The sequence below is a fragment of the Salmo salar genome, chromosome ssa19 (genome assembly GCF_905237065.1).
Source record: "Salmo salar chromosome ssa19, Ssal_v3.1, whole genome shotgun sequence".
NCBI lineage: Eukaryota > Metazoa > Chordata > Actinopteri > Salmoniformes > Salmonidae > Salmo > Salmo salar.
Genome location: NC_059460.1, coordinates 74,811,265 through 74,831,514, shown reverse-complemented (window position 1 = coordinate 74,831,514; position 20,250 = coordinate 74,811,265). Strand labels below are relative to the sequence as shown.

Sequence of the window (20,250 nt, the reverse complement as noted above, 5' to 3'; positions counted from 1 at the left end):
TTCTCCCATGGGCAAAGAAATTCAAAAGAGGTGACGATATTAATTAATAGTAATTTAAATCCGAAAGTGTAAATTGTCCGAACAGATCATTAAGGTAGATGGATTATTTTAAATATCTTATTGGACAATAAACAGATATGGCTTAATAACCTATACGGTCCAAATAATGATGATCCAAGCTTCTTTGAAAGTATATATAAGAATGTATCTACTCTACAAGCAACACTAAAGACTATTATTATGGTGGGATATTTTAATATGGTTTTTAATGCCTCTATGGACCGGAAAGGAAATCACACTACAAACTATCACCCTCAGGCACTTAAAGAAATCATGAATGTCATGGATATATTGGAATTAGTGGATATATGGAGGCTTAAAAACCTTGACCTGGCGAGATATACATGGCGGAGGCTTAATCAAGCTAGTCATCTTAATTACTTTGTCATTCTCTCTGGCACCAAAAATGTTAAGTGTTGATAGGGGACAGAATGCGGTCAGATCATCACATAATTGGCATATATATTACTCTTACAGAATTTCCCCATGGGCGAGGATATTGGAAATGTAATCAAAGCCTACTGGATGATAACTGGTTTATAACTAGAACAGAATAATTTATAACTGACTTTTTCCGACATAACATAGGTACAACAGATCCCCTTATTGTATGGGACACTTTTAAATGTGCCTTTAGAGGCCATGGAATTCAGTACTCATCTATGAAACAAAAGTGATTTAGATCAAGAGTCCATATTAACAAAGGAAATTGAAGGTCTAACAGAACAGATAGATGGCAATAAAAACTGTACCATAGAGGCTCCGAATAAGTTAGAGGAAAAACAAAAGAAATGGAGGAACTTATTCAAGAAAGATCCAGTGTAATATATTATTAAAATAAACCGTAACTGGAAGGAATATGAGGAAAAATGCACCAAATTCTAATTTCTTTTTCAATCTTCAACAATCTTCAATAGAAATGGTACCCCAAAAAAATGTATTGAAACTTGTTACAAATGGAGTCACGCATGATTCACCGAATTATATTTTGAAAGAGGAAGTAAAGTACTTTAAGAATATGTTTTCGTTTCAGTCTCCTCCATCTCCACTAACCAAAGCTACTTGTATGGATTTGTTTCCTATTAATAATGTAAAATTAACATCTGTACAGAAAGACTCATGTGAAGATCAAATTACAGAGGAGGAACTTCTTGATGCAATTAAAGCCTTTAAAGCTGGGGAAACTCCAGGGATGGATGGCATACCAGTGGAGGTATACCAAACATTTTTTGATATACTCAGAGGACCATTATTAGCATGTTTTAACCACTCCTATATAAACAGTAGATTATCGGACACGCAACAAGGTCTGATTTCATTATTTCTGAAACAGGATCCCAGTGGTGTGTGTGTGTGTATTTATATATATACACACACACACCACTGGGATCCTGTTTCAGTAATAATGAAATCAGACCTTGTTGCGTGTCCGATAATCTACTGTTTATATAGGAGTGGTTAAAACATGCTAATAATGGTCCTCTGATATCTATATATATATCTATATCCAATCCATTAAAAAAATTGGAGGCCTCTTACACTTCAGTGTTGTGATGCAAAGATTCTAGCAAAAATCTTGGCACATAGAATTAAAAAGGTTATTGTCAGATATTATTCATCCTAATCAGACAGGTTTTTTACATGGACGATACATTGGAGATAATATAAGACAAGTACTGGAAACAATAGAATACTATGATTTTGAAAAGGCTTTTGATAAAGTACGACTGGAGTTTATATATACATGCCTAGAATATTTCAATTTTGGAGAATCTCTTTATAAAATGGGTTAAAGTCATGTATAGTAACCCTAGGTGTAAAATAGTAAATAATGGCTACATCTCAAAGTTTTAAACTGTCTAGAAGAGTAAAACAAGGTTGTCCGCTATCGACATTGCTTATGGTTTTGCCTACACCTGCTTTTTAAATTATATGAACCAAAAAAATATTCAATTTTATTTGGAATGGCAAGCCAGACAAAATTAAAAGGGCCTATTTATATAACGAATATGAATTTGGAGGGCAGAAATTATTAAATATTAAAGCATTAGACATCTCACTAAAGGCATCAGTCATACAAAAATTTTACCTAAATCCGAAATGGTTCTTCAGTAAATTAGTAAGAAAGTCTCACCCCATGTTCAAGAATGACTTTTTTCCCTTTATTCAGATTACAACTGGTTACTTTTGGTTATTTGAAAATGAAATAATCTCCAAAATATTGTAATATTTTAAACAAGCCTTAGAAAGTTGGTTGCAATTTCAGATTAATCCACCTGAAAAGACAGAACAAATAAACAACAAACATTGTGGGTAAACTCCAAAATACTAATTGATAAGAAAAAAGTGTTTTTCGATAAAATTTTTAAAAAAGGTATAATTTTTGTAAATTATATCATAAATAGGACTGGTGGAGTTATGTCACACATGCAGCTAACACAGACATATGGAAATGTCTGCTCTACCCAAAATTACAACCAACTAATTGCAGCATTACCACAAAAATGGAAGAGGCAAGTCGAAGAGGGAAAAAGGACAGAAAATTGTGATAAATGAAATAGGTATATGTTTTTATTTAAAGACCCAAAACATTGACAGCTGTGCCATATAAATTGCAAAATAGTTTCCATGGCACATTGTTTTGCGTGTCAATTCAGAAACCATGTCGGATTCAAAACTTCAAATTTTTCAATTTAAATTATTATACAAAATTCTTGCATCCAATAGAATATATAATGGGGGATACATAATACGGGGGATACATAATGGGGGATACATAATACGTAATCTAACCTAACAATTTGTGTTAGTATAAGGTGTTTCTCAGTGAATAGGTATTCTACAGACATTTCAATCTTAAATATGAGCGCTCTAGACTCAATTGTTAACTGTCAACTGTGTGCTATCAGTTCTCTCTTTCCACTTATATGCTAGTTAAATAATATTTATTGTGTTAGCTAGCTATTGTAGGTTTTTTTGTGTGTGATGACAATAAGATTGGTCCTTTAGAGAGATGTATCTGCAGTAAAACCTGGGCACCTCTTTGCATATTTTGTGAAAAGCCTTATGAAACCAGGCTGTACATATATTTTTTCCGTAGATACTTGATTATGCCTTTTTAGTGAGAGGTTGAAACCCTCTGGGTGGAACAACCTACCAACTCTTTTTAGAGCACTGTTATTGCCATTTACCAGTTGTGAATCCTACCTGTACTGTGTTTTATTGCTGTAAAGGTATTATTTAGAAATTGTATGACAGAAAAAAAGTACCTTTTTTAGAATCTTTGTTTTTGTGTCTTTATGTTTGAAACAGCTGAGGTGTATTTTCATAATTATATGTTGGCCTTTTCTTGATTTGGTGAAGCATAAATCTTATCAGGTGCTGGTAGTACTGCTGAAACACCAATTTCAGGTTATGTGTTGAATCATGTCATTACTGACTTAGTTTTTGGTCCAAAAATGCAATGATACCAGATAAGGAAAGCTTGTGTCCTCAATGTAAAACCTCTGGTTATTGACGATCAGTTCTCAAATTGGCGTGTGCTCCTTCAATAACTACTTTATCTATAGCAACTTTCATACAAAATGTTGTAGCCCAACCCCAACGTGTTTCATCTTCAAGCATGTAGTACATATTTTGTTCTTTACATTAGGAATAGTGCCCTATTCGCTCAGATTGCCAGTAGCCCTGATATGTGATTGATAAACTGTCAATGTTGACATTGCTTAGGGCATGGCCAGGACTGTCAAAGGATACCCTTAAAATAACCAAACAAGATGAGGGGGGGTAAATAGTTAATGATGTCGTATATCCGTCTGTGTGACTAATGGCCCATACCTGCTGGATCAGGCACTGTTACGTCAAACTGTAAACCCAAGTCAGTTGTGCATTGTTGATGACTTCTTTCATTTAATTTCCCTTAATCTTTATAGAAACCTTTCTTTCATTTATTGGCCTTATGGTTCAAAAGACTAGAGCTCGATCAGTATGTTTTTTTAGTTCCGATACAGATTTCTTGGGAGGGGGACAAAAAAAAAAATGTTACTGCGGGGAAATAAAAAGTGACATTTTTCTACACTGAATTCTCATAAATTGCCATCCAAAAGAGCAATTGTCTAATAACTATGCTTCAGATATTGATTTCTTACATTGTGAGAATAATGACACGTCATGAGAATGTCCGCAAGTGTTCAGATAAGAGATTCCCTTTTGTCATCCTATTTATAGAATATTGGCTATCGGCTGGCAGCGATATATCGGTACAAGGCCGATTTATATCAGTGAACCAATATATCGGTCGGGCTCTACAAAATACCTAATTCTTTGGTTATTTTCACTTCTTGTAACATATGAATGTATTTAAATCAATCATATTCCTGACAGTTGAAATTGATACTCTTGTGAAATAGTTATTGTTTTGTCTGTGTTGCAAATAGACTAGCCGAGATTGGGTTTCTAGAGTTGTGTGTTGGTGAGAAATGGCATATATTATTTTTTACATAATGTTTCCCGTGCCCACATGAACATTTCCAAACTAACAGGACTGAAGGAGAGGCCGGTTTCTGTGCTGCTGAGGGAAGCCAAGGAGGAATCTGCTGTGAAAGAACCAGGTAAGACCACACCACCTTGAGTGATTGTTTTTCAGGGATTCTGTGCAAGGACCAAACTTAGTGTGCATTCATATTGCATAAAGGAAGGTATTATCTTACTTACCCCAAAAACACAAATGCATAATGTGATTTGTTCCATCTTGCCTTACCAAGAGACAATGAGAACGTGATACTACATTGAAAAAATGACCGTGATGTCAAAGATGCCTGTGTACATATCCTCACCAGATTTTTTTTTCGAGGACAGGTTAGAGTGGGTGTAACTCTCACTCAACTGAAGCCCTCTGGGCTTATTTGTTAACAGAAAATGTATTTGTCCTGTCCTACAGTACCAGTCAAAAGTTTGGACACACCTACTCATTGAAGGGTTTTCCTTTATTTGTACTATTTTCTACATTGGAGAATAATAGTAAAAACATCAAAATGATGAAATAACACATATGGAATCATGTAGTAATCAAAAAATATTTCAACAAATAAAACTTTTTTTTTTAATTCTTCAAAGTAGCCACCCTTTGTCTTGATGACAGCTTTGCACACTCTCGGCATTGTCTCAACCAGCTTCACCTGGAATTATTTTCCAACAGTCTTTAAGAAGTTCCCACATGTGGAGCATTTGTTGGCTGCTTTTCCTTCACTCTGCAGTCCAACTCATCCCAAACCATCTCAATTGGGTTGAGGTCGGGTGATTTGTGGAGGCCAGGTCATCTGATGCAGCACTTCATCACTCTCCTTGGTCAAATAGCCCTTACACAACCTGGAGGTGTGTTGGGTCATTGTCCTGTTGAAAAGCAAATGATAGTCCAACTAAGCTCAAACCAGATGGGATGGTGTATCGCTGCAAAATGCTGTGGTAGCCATGCTGGTTAAGTGTGCCTTGAATTATAAATACATCACAGACAGTGTCACCAGCAAAGCACCATCACACCTCCTCCTCCATGCTTCATGGTGGGAACCACACAGGGAGATCATCCGTTCACCTACTCAGCATCTCACAAAAACAAGGCGGTTGGAACCAAAAATCAAAAATGTATACTCATCAGACCAAATGACAGATTTCCACTAGTCTAATGTCCATTGGTCGTGTTTCTTGGCTCTTCTTATTGGTGTACTTTAGTAGTGGTTTCTTTGTAGCAATTTGACCATGAATGCCTTATTTCACACAGTCTCTGAACATTTATTTGGACTGCAATTTCTGAGGGTGGTAACTCAAATTAACTAACTTATCCTCTGCAGCAGAGGTAACTCTGGATCTTCCTTTTCTGTGGCGGTCCTCATGAGAGCCAGTTTCATCATAGCGATTGATGGTTTTTGCGAATGCACTTTCAATGTTCAAGAAATGTTTCTGGATTGACTGACCATGTCTTAAAGTAATGATGGACTGTCGTGTCTCACTATTGTTATTTTACTGCTGTTCTTTAATTACTTGTTACTTTTATTTCTTATTCTGATCTGTGTTTTTTTTATACTGCATTGTTGGTTAGGGGCTCGTAAGTAAGCATTTCCCTGTAAGGTCTTCAGCTGTTGTATTCGGCGTATGTGACTAATAAAATTTGATGAGATTATTTGAGCTGTTCTTGCCATAATATGGACTTGGTATTTTACCAAATAGGGCTATCTATTGTATACCACCCTTACCTTGTCACAACACAACTGATTTGGATCAAATGAATTAAGAAGCAAAGAAATTCCCCAAATTAACTTTTAACAAGGCATACCTGTTAATTGAAATGTATTGCAGGTGACGACCTCATGAAGCTGGTTGAGAGAATGCCAAGGGTGTGCAAAGCTGTCATCAAGGCTACTTTGAAGAATCTCAAATATAAAATATATTTGATATCTTTAACACTTTTTTTTTTGGTTACTACATGATTCCATGTGTATTATTTCATAGTTTTGATGTCTTCACTATTATTCTACAATGTTTCGTTACCCAGATAAACATCTTAAAATAACACCTAGTATAGGTGTGTTGGAAATCCTCATTCAATGTGGTGGGGAGAGTTTGCACTGTAGGACCTGTGGAACGACCCACAACCGGTACACATTCTCTAGCCTGACGTTGGTGTTGGGTCAGCAACTCACAATAGGACGATATTTGATTGAAAAAAAAACGTATGCATGTCCTCCGGCCAGCAGAACCCCATACAGCTACAATGACGAACTATGAAGGAGTTGTGCTACACTGCTTGGACATGCAGTACTGTCAACTAGTCTAAAAATGAATGACAAAAATCAATGTAAGCTGTGGTTTGCATGTCAAAGAGAGGGTAAAACTCCCACTTACGACTGATGCGTTTCAACAAACATGTCCTCACAAGGATATAGTCCCTGCCCTAAACGAATGTCCTTGGATTGTAAAATTCAACTTATGAGCCGAGCCCATTGTTAAGGAAGAAGTCCAGACAACAGAGAGGACTGAGGAAGAAGAGCTGCAGGCCCCTGAAGGGGAGAGTCCGAATGCTGAGGGAGCTCTAGTCAAATCAGAAGCTACCTCTGAGGAATCTTTTGAGGGGAAACTGGAGGTTAAGGCAGGCTCATTTGAGGCTCTCTCTGTGGCTGCGGTCCAGGTAGAGGAAGGTATATACCCCTCTTGATAAAACATTGTCTGTCCCAATCCCACCAGGGTACGAATGTAAACATCATTATCACCTGCTACATACTGTCATCATGGCTTATATCAACTGCTGTTCCATTTCCTCCATGTGTAGCTAAGCATAGTCCCATCAACATGTCAATCTGTTGGCATACAGTTTCAGTGGGGAGATATGTGTACTGTGACTTGAGACAAATGCATTCCACTCACTCTGTTGCTGTGCTTCATTGCAGAATAATGGAATCATAGAATTGGTTTGCAATACATGTCCTGTCTGTTCCTTCCAGATGCTGTCCCCCCTCCTGATGATGATGGTAAGATGGTATACTCTTTCTGTCTTAACTCTCAGACTGTAACATTCACTAGCCTATCCACTGACCTTTTTAATGTCGTTACTCATAACAGTTGATGGATCTCAGAACACGGATGTGGAATCTGAAATCCAAGGTTTGTGTGACTCAGACTAATAGTGAATGATAGAGGTAGTCAAGAGCTTGTAGTGAGTCCTCTTCTCTCCGCTCACCTCAGTCATGTACCATCGTTGGTCCCGGCCACACAGAGACGGATGAAATGGATCAATAAAAAATGATACTCATTTCAACTTTGGCTGTCTTTTTATCTCTGCAAGCCCTCAAAGTATGAACCCATAGAAGAACCATTGACCCGATCCGTTTTGGATGGATACTAAATCTATTTGCGGTCGGCACCGGCCTGTTATCCATTCTTTTGTGTAACTCGTTCTTATCATCCTGATTTGGAATTCAATAAAAAGATGCTATTCAGAGATCTTATCATAACATTTATTAATTTTTTGTATTGAGATTTCTCTGCCGCACATGTTATGATAATACCTTTGGAAAGACGAGGGAATTGCTAGGCTCCGTTCATTTAATACCATAGCTTTTAAACCTACTGTGATGGCTCATCCTTCTGAAAGGGCTGGAGAGGTCAAAGCAATGGCAGGACCAGTAACGTGCTTGGCCCAGTGCTCCCTCTCCTATTCCCATAGAAAATGTTTCTTAACTAGGCCCTGGATGTTGCTTTGGGGGCCTTGAGAACCACCCGAAAAGGTAGCAGCAGCGTTTCTGGCAACTGCACAAACTGATACGACCCGCCTGGGAAAAGTAATAATGGGGAAGCACTGGATTGGCCCACTACCTGCCAATAAAAGCATACTGTAGCGGTCAATGGCCACAACAGCAATAGGCTAAGCACATAGCTGCAAACCGGCTTAGTTTGAATTCCCATCAAGCTCAGTTTAACCCTAGTTAAAAAGCTTCTGCTGTACAGTATGGTGTGACTGCCTCCCAAGTTTCAGTATTTATTCTGTCTTCCTCAAGCTTCATGTCAATGTCATTTCAGCTGCTGTCCCTCTCCCCCCGATATCAGATGATTTTATCCCAGGTATGTTTTACATCTCCTCTTAATGAAATGTGGCAACAATTATAAATGACATGCTATGTTATAGCAATGGCTAGTACGACATGTTATAATAAATCACAAAATGGACTCTTATACATACTCATACTGTAACCGAGTGGCGCAGCAGTCTAAGTCACTGCATCTCAGTGGAAAAGGCGTCACTACAGTTCCTGGCTCGAATCCAGGCTGTATCACATCCGGCCGAGATTGGCAGTCCCGTAGGGCGGCCCCATAGGGTGGCGCACAATTGGCCCGGCGTCATCCGGGTTTGGCCGGGGTAGGCCGTCATTGTAAATAAGAATTTATTATTAACAGACTTGCCTAGTTAAATAAAGGCTCAATAAATGTTTAAAAAATGTATATACTCATTAGGGATGTGCATCTCTCCCGTTTTTAAGATTATTAGATACAGTACCAGTCAAAAGTTTGGACACCTACTCATTCAAGGGTTTTTGTTTAGTTTTAGTTTTACTATTTTCTACATTGTAGAATAGTAGTGAAGACATCAAAACGATGAAATAACACACATGGAATCATGTCGTAACCAAAAAAGTGTTAAACAAATCAAAATATATTTTATATTTGAGATTCAAATTAGGTCATCTGATGCATCACTCTCCTTGGTCAAGTAGCCCTTACTCAGCCTGGAGGTGTGTTTTGGGTCATTGTCCTGTTGAAAAACAAATGATAGTCCCACTAAGCGCAAACCAGATGGGATGTCGTATCGCTGCACAATGCTGTGGTAGCCATGCTGGTTAAGTGTGCCTTGAATTCTAAATAAATCATGACAGTGTCACCAGGAAAGCACCATCATACCACCTCCTCCATGCTTCATGGTGGGAACCACACATGCGGAGATCATCCAGTCACCTTCTCTGCGTCTCACAAAGACACGGCAGTTGGAATCAAAAATATCACATTTGGACTCATCAGACCAAAGGACAGATTTCCACCGGTCTAATGTCCATTGCTCGTGTTTCTTGGCCCAAGCAAGTCGCTCCTTTATTATTGGTTTACTTTAGTAGTGGTTTCTTTGTAGCAATTCGACTATGAAGGCCTGATTCACACGCAGTCTTCTCTGGACAGTTGATGTTGAGATGTGTCTGTTACTTAAACTCTGTGAAGCATTTATTTGGGCTGCGTTTTCTGAGGCTGTTAACTCTAATGAACTTATCCTCTGCGTCAGAGAACTCTGGGTCTTCCTTTCCTGTGGCAGTCCTCATGAGAGCCAGTTTCATCATAGAGCTTGATGGTTTTTGCGACTGCACTTGAAGAAAGTTCTTGACATTTTCCGTATTGACTGACCGTCATGTCTTAAAGTAATGACGGACTGTCATTTCTCTTTGTTTATTTGAGCTGTTCTTGCCATAATATGGACTTGGTCTTTTATCAAATAAGGTTATCTTCTGTATACCACCCCTACGATTGGCTTAAATGCATTAAGAAGGAAAGAAATTCCACAAATTAACTTTTAACAAGGCACACCTGTTAATTGAAACGACTACCTCATGAAGCTGGTTGAGAGAATGCCAAGAGTGTAGAAAGCTGTCATCGAGGCAAAGGGTGTCGACTTTGAAGAATCTCAAATATAAAATATAACTAATCAAAATATATTTGAGATTCTTCAAAGTATATTTTGGGTTGTTTAACACTTTTATTTTTTTTTGGTTACTACATGATTCCAAATGTGTTATTTAATCATTTTGATGTCTTCACTATTATTCTACAATGTAGAATGTCCAAACTTCTGTCTGGTACTGTATATAATTCGGATAATTTTTTGCTCAGAACTTGGCGGGCCAAAGAGAACCACGGGCTGCCAGTTGTGGAACCCTGGCCTAGGGCTGTTCAGCGTGCAAAATGACATGTAGATCAATGACACTCAACACAGTTACATGCTTAGTTCCACACTGAAGGAGAGAACGCATCAGTTGTCACAAAAGATGACACATTTTCAGAAGGTAGAAAGAAAGTAATATAAGCAAAACATTTTAGTAACGTTTGAGTCGATTTTCTGACCGCTACATTTTGGATCAGTTTAGGGTCAGTGGACCGATACGATTGCATCTTAAACATTTTGAATCCAGAGTTGTTACATCCCTCCTACTTATCGTACCGGTACCCTTTATAAGCTGCTCTGTGTTTTAGCATGATAGTTAACGTTTTTAAATGTTCCGTCTTGTCTCTCCTTAGATGATAGTAGAGATGAAGCAACACATCCTTATGGTTAGTATGTCTTCGATTTTGTTTTACCATGCGTCTTTAACTCATTCATACTTAATGAGTCTGTTTTGCATTTATTTTTTAGAGGATGAAAACAATGCCATTGACACGAAAGGAGGTGAGATTCAGAATGTTTTGATTATTCATTGGCCAAATAGACTCTTCTACACTCCTTCCTTGCCTTCTCCTTGGTTAACTGGTCTTAACTGTAACCTTGCAATGAAAACTAAGCAGACATTTCTGCACTAAATAAACTATGGATGTATATTTTCAGAATTGGTTGAGAAGGCACAGCCACAGCAGACAGTAGGTAAGCTACAGTACTGATTCTACATTTAAACATTTCCGTATGACCATTGGTGATGGTGTGTTTATTAGACGTTGTGAATGGTCTGTGTCTACTTAGTGTATTTGACGTGTTTATTTGCTTGTCTTGCAGAAGAGTCAAAGCAATACAACGACCAACCAGGCTCCCTGGAGACAAAGGAAACAGGTGTGTTGCTGATGCACACACACAAACGCACACACACACTCTCTCTCACACACAACACACACCAATGTGATATCTTAGATAAGTCCCCAATCTTACATATGGCACTGAAATCTAATCTTTAGTACAACTGCGATACAATGCAGAGGCTGAATCAGTCCCAGAACCGGAGGCTGACGTGGAACCAGAGGTGGAATCTGTTCCGGAACTGAAAGGTTAGGAGTGTAACACGTCTTGTACCATTGCTTTTTAAAGGAACATTCTCACTTAGAGCTCCTGTGAATAGTGTTGATTTCTTACTGTGAGTGCAGTGTACCTGCTCACCTGTACGTGTGGATTGTAGCTGAGGAGCCATTGGTGGTAGAGGACAAAACACCATAGGGAGATTCAGAACGTCGGCACAACAACACACACGTTCACGCTTTATTCTCAGTAAACATTTGTGCCGGATGTTTTTTGGGTGTTTCCCATAGCTGCTGCAGCACCCCCAGAAGGAAAAACGAATAAAAAAAAAAATTGTCACTTGTTGACATTAATGAGTTGGCTGTAAGATGTTCAATAGACGTGTATCACTACATGACTAGGTATCAAAGTCAGTCAGTTCCTCTTAAATAAGCCTTGACTGATAAACCGGGCCATCAGCACCCTCTTGTGGTCATTAACTGCAAGGACAATGTTGTGGTGTGAGGAACTCTGCCTACACAGCAAGCAGTAAGGGGAAAAAAACACCAGACTGAAGGTGAAGTGTGGAGTGCACTTTAAAAAGCCCCCCAGATCCCTGGCCTATGGCCTGTATCCAATAGGCCTAGTAAATTGTGACATAATCACCTTACATCACTGCTGAGAAATGTAAGCTCAGGTTACAACTTAAAATGGCACTGAAGAACTCATTTTATCAGTCCTTCATTAGGCCTGTCTGTTTTATTGAGATCTGATTGAGATTTGTACAATATGCAGTCCATATACGTCATGAAAAAACAGACCTCTACAATGTCAAGTGTCTATTATTGCAGAGTGTTTGTAAACCCTGGATTGTAATGCTATGTATTGGTCAGTGAGAGACTTTGAAGCCACCGGTCAGTCATACTGGCCCTCCCCAGAAGAAGCAGTCCTTAAGAATGAATGGAATTCTACAGTATTTCTATTAAATGTTTCAAGGACAAAATGACATGTATTTTTTGTTTTGGGTGAAGTGGGTACCGTAACATTAGAACTTTCAAAAAATATACTTTGAGGAGAATGATATATATATATCATTTTTATGTTTAGCTCACATAATATAATTTAAAAGTAGGGTGTCTGTAATAGAATAAACATGTAGACATGAATAAATGCATTTAATGGTAGGGGAGTGCGAAGATGGAGGCTTCAGCACAGTCATCTAGTGTATAATATATATAAATCATTGGTTTGCTGCTGTTGGCGTTATTGTTTTCTTTACTGTATTGGTGGACACCAGTTTATTCTCAATATAATCCTTTATATAAACCTTTGTTTTTTCCAAGAAAATCATTATGCTTTTTAAACCAGATCTGTTCTTGGAGCTTAAATGTGTCTTTCTTTATAAGAACTATTGAACATCTTGTCATGTTTTTTAGACCATGCTTTAGTTAAATCAATCTGAAAAGCTGTATTCAATATTTGTTATTTGTGCTGCCACATTATGTTGATAGCATTCATTTGTCTAGCTGTCATTTTCTTCCCTTTGTATATCTTTCAGAAAATGCTGAGGACCAGCCCAAGGATAAGCTTCAAGAAAAACGTAATTGCTTATTTTATCTATATTTTTATGGCGGAACGATCCAACCAATCCCTCAGTGAGGTTCTGTTCTTCCTTTCAGCCAAAAAGAAGAAGCCCAAACTCCTGAATAAATTTGAGAAAACGATCAAGATGGAGATTGACGCTGCTGAGAAGTTACGTAAAAAGGTAGTCTGATGTTGTCCTCTTTATAAGCCTGTGCAAGATTTTTAATGAACATGTTGTTCTCTTGAAAGTAAATGGCTGAATCAATGCTGATCTGTTGTCTTGTTTCACCACTCAGGGGAAAGTGGAAGAGGCTGTCCGGGCTTTTGAAACTCTAGTTCTGCAGTACCCCCAGAGTCCCAGATGTCGCTATGGGAAAGCCCTGGTGAGAACGACTGTCTCAATTTTCCTGGTTTATTTTGAACTGGTTAAACAATTTGTAACCGTTTAACATTTTTAACACTTAGTGTTTACACTTTAACAAAACACTTAAATACTGTATACTATGAGCATAAACAAATTGGACCCATGTACAAATAAGGAAAATACCTGAAATGTTGTGGGGCTCATTGTGTGTGCTATGTGAGTTCAGGCTGAGGATGGCCTGGCAGAGAAGATGCTCAGCAACGACATGCTGCAGAAGGCCATCGGCACATACAAGGAGGCGTCAGAGCTGCCCAACGCCACGCCTGACCTCATCAAGGCCACACTGAAGAAACGGGCTGAGCGTCAGCAGTTCCTAGGTAACACACAGGTCCCAGCATGCTGGAGTGAGCGCGCTCACACACACACACATTTTTGAAGGGAGAGAGGATATTATACTGTCCATTTTGTCCTGTGTACTTAGTTTGAATACCGTTTTGGACTCAGATTAATGGAAAGGGGGTTGTAGTGGTTGTCTTTCTCGTGTAGATTTAATTGATTATATATTTTTTATAACTCCAGTATTTTGGGAATATTTAGTCTAATTGAGATTACTGGGGAGTCTGGTTGTACATAGGGTGACTCTCTTTCTTTGTCTCTCTCTCTGTCTCTCTCGCTCTCTCTCTGGTGTAGGTCGTATGAGGGGTGCCTTGGCCACGTTGGAGAAACTGGTACAGATCTTCCCTGAGGACGTGGCCCTGAAGAACGATCTGGGCGTGGCCCACCTGCTCATCGGAGACAACAAGGGCGCCAAGAGGATCTATGAGGAGGTGAGCCAAAGTCGTCACCATATTGGTGAAACAATATGTAGAAAATGGATTGCCATTGTGTTTCACTTTTTCACACAACTGAAATGTGATCGTAATTTGCAAGATTACAAGTAAATGAAATTTGGCCGTTTTCAGTAGGGAAGTTTTAATGAGTGTCATTGTTTGATTAACAATTGATGATTTCGAATGATGTTTCCCCGGTAGGTGTTGGCCACTGCACCAAGTGACGGCTTTGCTAAAGTCCATTACGGCTTCATCCTCAAATCAGAAAACAAGATAGCAGAGAGCATCCCATTCCTCAGGGTAAGTACTGTGTGTTTTTATAAATAAAACATGAATTATGATCACACAGATTCAAACCACTCTTTTGATCCTGAACCCCCTCTCTCTGCACTGAACCCCCTCTCTGCGCTGCAGGATGGTTTGGAATCAGGACACCCTGGCACAGACGACGGAAGGTTTTACTTCCACCTCGGAGACGCTTTACAGAGAATGGGAGACGACAGTGTGAGTTAAGATCAAACTCAGACACCAAACTTACACCAATACTGACTCAACACCAGCAGTATTCACTAGAGTAACTTCACTGAGTATGGTATCAGTATGACTTCTCGTGATTACTCTTTTTCTTCTGACAATAAGAAAAAACAGAGCATTTGAAAATACTGTGTGTGTGTTCCAATGTGATGGTTTTTGAATGCTACAAGCACTATGGTCTTCTCCATTCTCAGGCCTACAAGTGGTATGAGAGAGGGCACCTGAGAGGTCATTTTGCCTCCGTATGGCAGCGATCTCTCTACAATGTGGACGGTCTCAAAGCCCAGCCGTGGTGGACGCCCAAGGACACTGGATATATGGATCTAGTCAAGGTACTGATGATGGTAGACTTGATAATGTCTCAGCTGGTTGTCTTTTCTCTCTGCTAGTTGATTGATCAATGTCACCGAGTTCAATAAAGCCTAGAGAGAGTACTTCCTCTCTGTTCCATTGATAGCTTCTGTGACAGCGTGGGCAGGGACATCTGAAGAACGATCTGGCCTTAATGGTTGTTCTGCCCCTGAGCAAGGCAGTTAACCCACTGTTCCCCGGGCGCCGAGGACCTGGATGTCGATTATGGCAGCCCCCCCGCACCTCTCTGATTCAGAGGGGTTGGGTTAAATGTGGAAGACACATTTCTGTTGAATGCATTCAGTTATACAACTGACTAGGTATCCCCCTTTCCCTAATGTCATTTTGTAATCTCCACTTGGCACAGCCAGAAGTGGACTGGCCACCCCTCGGAGCCTGGTTCCTCTCTAGGTTTCTTCCTAGGTTCCTGCCTTTAAAGGGAGTTTTTGCTAGCTGTGTGCTTCTGCATTGCTTGCTCTTTGGGATTTTAGGCTGGGTTTCTATATAGCACTTTGTGACAACTGCTATAAAAAACGGCTTTATAAAATATATTTGATTGATTGAACATAGAGGGCTGCCTGCGTCTTAAAGTAGCTTTCTTCTTCGTTTGGGTTTTGAACTGACATAAAGCTGACCATGTATCCCCTTTGCTGTACCTGGGGCAGACCGTAGAGATATAATAACGTGTCCTAACTCTGTCTATGGAACAGACCCTGGAGAGGAACTGGAGGATCATCAGGGACGAGGCCCAGTCTGTGATGGATAAAACCACTGGCCTCTTTGTTCCAGAGGAGGAGAACCTCAGAGAAAAAGGGGAGTGGGGCCAGTTCACCCTCTGGCAGCAAGGTAAACCAATCAAACCCTTCACAACTAGCACCTGGCAAGTTCCTATCTTACAAATACACTGAACTTAATTGAAATAAAAAAGTGCCTTAGGATTAGGGGTTAGTGGTGTCTGAACCTGGCCTCTATTTCCTTGCTTCACTTTCCTGGTCATGCAGGCAAGAAGGCAGGGGAGGCCTGCCGCAGTGTTCCAAAGACCTGTGGCCTGTTGGAGCGCTACCCAGAGGCTACAGGCTGCAAGAGAGGACAGGTAGGTCACCCCTCCACAGACGTGACTGACATGCCAACTATTAGGCATCACGCCAGCCAGCCAGCACTGCTGTAGAGCAGGGGAGGATAGATGGACAGACAGTCTGGCCCTGCAGGCTCCTACTGGAGATGGATGGAGTTACAAAGGCACTATGCTGCACTCACTGCAATTTCTTTCCATTTCTGTTGCAAAAATAGTAAATGTTTGTATTTTGTGAATGTGGCTGACCAATGCGCCTTTTGAGCTAACAGGTTGCTTCAAAAAGAAAAGTCAGATATTTTTTTAAACATACTTAAAGTATTAAAATTAATTTCAGCTGTGCTCACTTTCTCTGGGTGTATGACCGCCCCGCTCTCTCGCTCTCTCTCTATCTCTCTGGGCTCCAGATCAAGTTCTCGGTGATGCAGCCTGGTACTCACGTCTGGCCCCACACGGGGCCCACCAACTGTCGCCTGCGCATGCACCTGGGCCTGGTCATCCCCAAGACAGGCTGCAAGATCAGGTGCACCAACGATACCAGGTAACACCTTCCACTGTTATCAACGTCAAGCCTTTTTACATCTAATAACATCACCCACTTGTTCGTTTTTGGTACGGTGTAAGACTTACGAGTGCTCAGTACTTAATATCACTCAAGACTAAGTATTGCTGCAAAATATTTTTTACGTTATCTTGCCGATCTTGTGGACTGTAAGTCCTTGCATCCATAGCTCCGTCTATGAATTTGAGTGGTTACGTTTCCCCAGCCCCATCCCTCAGCTTTATACCAAACTAACTGGAAGAGCTGCCATTGGACTTATAAACTCATCCATGTGGCTTCATTAATTGCTAACCCGGTCTGCTAACTGCTAGCTTGCTATCCCTGGTCTGCTAACTGCTAGCTTGTTTAGCCACGGCCTACTAACTGTTAGCTTGTTAGCATCGGCCTGCTAACTGTCTGAATCGCCGTGTCCCCAGTCAGCCCAACCAAACACTGGACCCATATGTTCACTTGGCTACGCATGCCTCTCTCTAATATCAATATGCCTCGTCCATTACTGTCCTGGTTAGTGATTACTGTCTTATTTCACTGTATAGCCTTTAGCCCTGCTCAATATGCCTTAACCAACCATGATGTTCCACCTCCTGCATATGCGATGACATCACCTGGTTTAACCGTCTCTAGAGACTATATTGCTCTCATCATTACTCAATGCCTAGGTTTACCTCCAATGTACTCACATCCTACCTTACCTTTGTCTGTACGCTATGCCTTGAATCTATGCTATCGTGCCCAGAAACCTGCTCCTTTTACTCTCTGTTCCAAACGTGCTAGACGGCCAGTTCGTATAGCCTTTAGCCATACCCTTATCCTACTTCTCCTCTGGTGATGTGGAGGTTTATCCAGATCCTACAGTGCCTAGCTCCACTCCCACTCCCCAGGTGCTCTTATTTGTTGACTTCTGTAACCCTAAAAGCCTTGGTTTCATGCATGTTAACATTAGAAGCCTACTCCCTAAGTTTGTTTTACTCACTGCTTTAGCACACTCTGCCAACCTGGATGTCTTAGCCGTGTCTGAATCCTGGCTTAGGAAAACCACCAAAAACCCTGAAATCTCCATCACTAACTATAACATTTTCCACCAAGATAGAACTGCCAAAGGGGGCGGTGTTGCAATCTACTGCAAAGATAGCCTGCAGAGTTCTGTATTACTATCCAAGTCTGTACCCAAACAATTCGAGCTTCTATTTCTAAAAATTCACCTTTCCAGAAACAAGTCTCTCACTGTTGCTGCTTGATATAGACCTCCCTCTGCCCCCAGCTGTGCCCTCGATACCATATGTGAATTGATTGCCCCCCATCTATCTTCTGAGCTCGTGCTACTAGGTGACCTAAACTGGGACATGCTTAACACCCCGGCCATCCTACAATCTAAGCTTGATGCCCTCAATCTCACACAAATTATCAATGAACCTACCAGGTACAACCCCAAATCCGTAAACACGGGCACCCTCATAGACGTCATCCTAACTAACTCGCCCTCCAAATACACCTCTGCTGTTTTCAATCAAGATCTCAGCGATCACTGCCTCATTGCCTGCATCTGTAATGGGTCTGCGACCAAACGACCACCCCTCATCACTGTCAAACACTCCCTAAAACACTTCTACGAGCAGGCCTTTCTAATCGACCTGGCCGGGGTATCCTGGAATGACATTGACCTCATCCCGTCAGTAGATGATGCCTGGCTATTCTTAAAAGTGCCTTCCACACCATCTTAAATAAGCATGCCCCACACAAAAAATGTAGAACTAGGAATAGATATAGTCCTTGGTTCACTCCAGACCTGTCTGCCCTTGACCAGAACAAAAACATCCTGTGGCGTTCTGCATTAGCATCGAATAGCCCCCATGATATGCAACTTTTCAGGGAAGTTAGGAACAAATATACACAGGCAGTTAGAAAAGCTAAGGCTAGCTTTTTCAAACAGAAATTTGCATCCTGTAGTACTAACTCAAAAAAAGTTCTGGGACACTGTAAAGTCCATGGAGAATAAGAGCACCTCCTCCCAGCTGCCCACTGCTCTGAGGCTAGGAAACACTTACCACCGATAAATCCACTATAATTGAGAATTTCAATAAGCATTTCTCTACGGCTGGCCATGCTTTCCACCTGGCTACCCCTACTCCGGTCAACTGCCCGGCACCCTCCACAGCAACCCGCAAAAGCCCCCACCATTTCTCCTTCACCCAAATCAAGATAGCTGATGTTCTGAAAGAGCTGCAAAATCTGGACCCATACAAATCAGCCGGGCTAGACAATCTGGACCCTCTCTTTCTAAAATGATCTGCCGAAATTGTTGCAACCCCTATTACTAGCCTGTTCAACCTCTCTTTCGTATCGTCTGAGATTCCCAAAGATTGGAAAGCTGCCGCGGTCATCCCCCTCTTCAAAGGGTGTGACACTCTAGACCCAAACTGCTACAGACCTATATCTATCCTACCCTGTCTCTCTAAGGTCTTCAAAAGCCAAGTTAACAAACAGATTACCGACCATTTTGAATCCCACCGTACCTTCTCCACTATGCAATCTGGTTTCAGAGCTGGTCATGGGTGCACCTCAGCTACGCTCAAGGTCCTAAACGATGACATAACCGCCATCGATAAGAGACGTTACTGTGCAGCCGTATTCATCGACCTGGCCAAGGCTTTCGACTCTGTCAATCACCACATTGTTATTGGCAGACTCGACAGCCTTGGTTTCTCAAATGATTGCCTCGCCTGGTTCACCAACTACTTCTCTGATGGAGTTCAGTGTGTCAAATCGGAGGGCCTGTTGTCCGGACATTTTACATTTTAGTCATTTAGCAGAAGCTCTTATCCAGAGCGACTTACAGTAGTGAATTCATACATTTCATTTCATGCATTTTTTGTACTGGCCCCCCATAGGAATCGAACCCACAACCCTGGCGTTGCACACACCATGCTGGCGTTGCAAACACCATGCTCTACCAACTGAGCCACAGGGGAGGCTCTATGGGTGAACCTCTGGCAGTCTCTATGGGTGTGCCACAGGGTTCAATTCTCGGGCCGACTCTCTTCTCTGTATACATCAATGATGTTGCTCTTGCTGCTGGTGATTCTCTGATCCACCTATATGCAGACGACACCATTCTGTATACTTCTGGCCCCTCTTTGGACACTGTGTTAACTAACCTCCAGACGAGCTTCAATGCCATACAACTCTCCTTCCGTGGCCTCCAACTGCTCTTAAACGCAGGTAAAACTAAATACATGCTATTCAATCGATCACTGCCCGCACCTGCTCGCCCGTCCAGCATCACTACTCTGGACGGCTCTGACTTAGAATACATGGACAACTACAAATACCTGGGTGTCTGGTTAGACTGTAAACTCTCCTTCCAGACTCACATTAAGCATCTCCAATCCA

At 40.9% G+C, this 20,250-nt stretch overlaps 1 protein-coding gene across 13 annotated transcripts in view; it reads left to right on the top strand.

The window, feature by feature from the left end:
• Positions 1-20,250, top strand: part of LOC106579584 (aspartyl/asparaginyl beta-hydroxylase) — a 59,264-nt gene that overhangs the window by 35,796 nt on the left and 3,218 nt on the right. For 3 of the 13 annotated variants that reach the window (XM_014159631.2, XM_014159627.2, XM_014159626.2), the window contains 20 exons: positions 4,602-4,670; positions 7,554-7,580; positions 7,672-7,713; positions 8,629-8,670; positions 10,882-10,914; positions 10,997-11,029; positions 11,186-11,221; positions 11,351-11,404; positions 11,527-11,616; positions 13,122-13,163; positions 13,243-13,328; positions 13,444-13,530; positions 13,738-13,888; positions 14,202-14,338; positions 14,543-14,641; positions 14,756-14,845; positions 15,070-15,207; positions 15,937-16,072; positions 16,228-16,319; positions 16,706-16,839. In XM_014159631.2, the coding sequence (XP_014015106.1) occupies positions 4,602-4,670; positions 7,554-7,580; positions 7,672-7,713; positions 8,629-8,670; positions 10,882-10,914; positions 10,997-11,029; positions 11,186-11,221; positions 11,351-11,404; positions 11,527-11,616; positions 13,122-13,163; positions 13,243-13,328; positions 13,444-13,530; positions 13,738-13,888; positions 14,202-14,338; positions 14,543-14,641; positions 14,756-14,845; positions 15,070-15,207; positions 15,937-16,072; positions 16,228-16,319; positions 16,706-16,839 (1,618 nt within the window). The remainder of the gene's footprint in view (positions 1-4,601; positions 4,671-7,553; positions 7,581-7,671; positions 7,714-8,628; positions 8,671-10,881; positions 10,915-10,996; positions 11,030-11,185; positions 11,222-11,350; positions 11,405-11,526; positions 11,617-13,121; positions 13,164-13,242; positions 13,329-13,443; positions 13,531-13,737; positions 13,889-14,201; positions 14,339-14,542; positions 14,642-14,755; positions 14,846-15,069; positions 15,208-15,936; positions 16,073-16,227; positions 16,320-16,705; positions 16,840-20,250) is intronic. The other 10 variants (XM_045702725.1, XM_045702723.1, XM_014159630.2 and 7 more) reach the window with 5 other exon arrangements.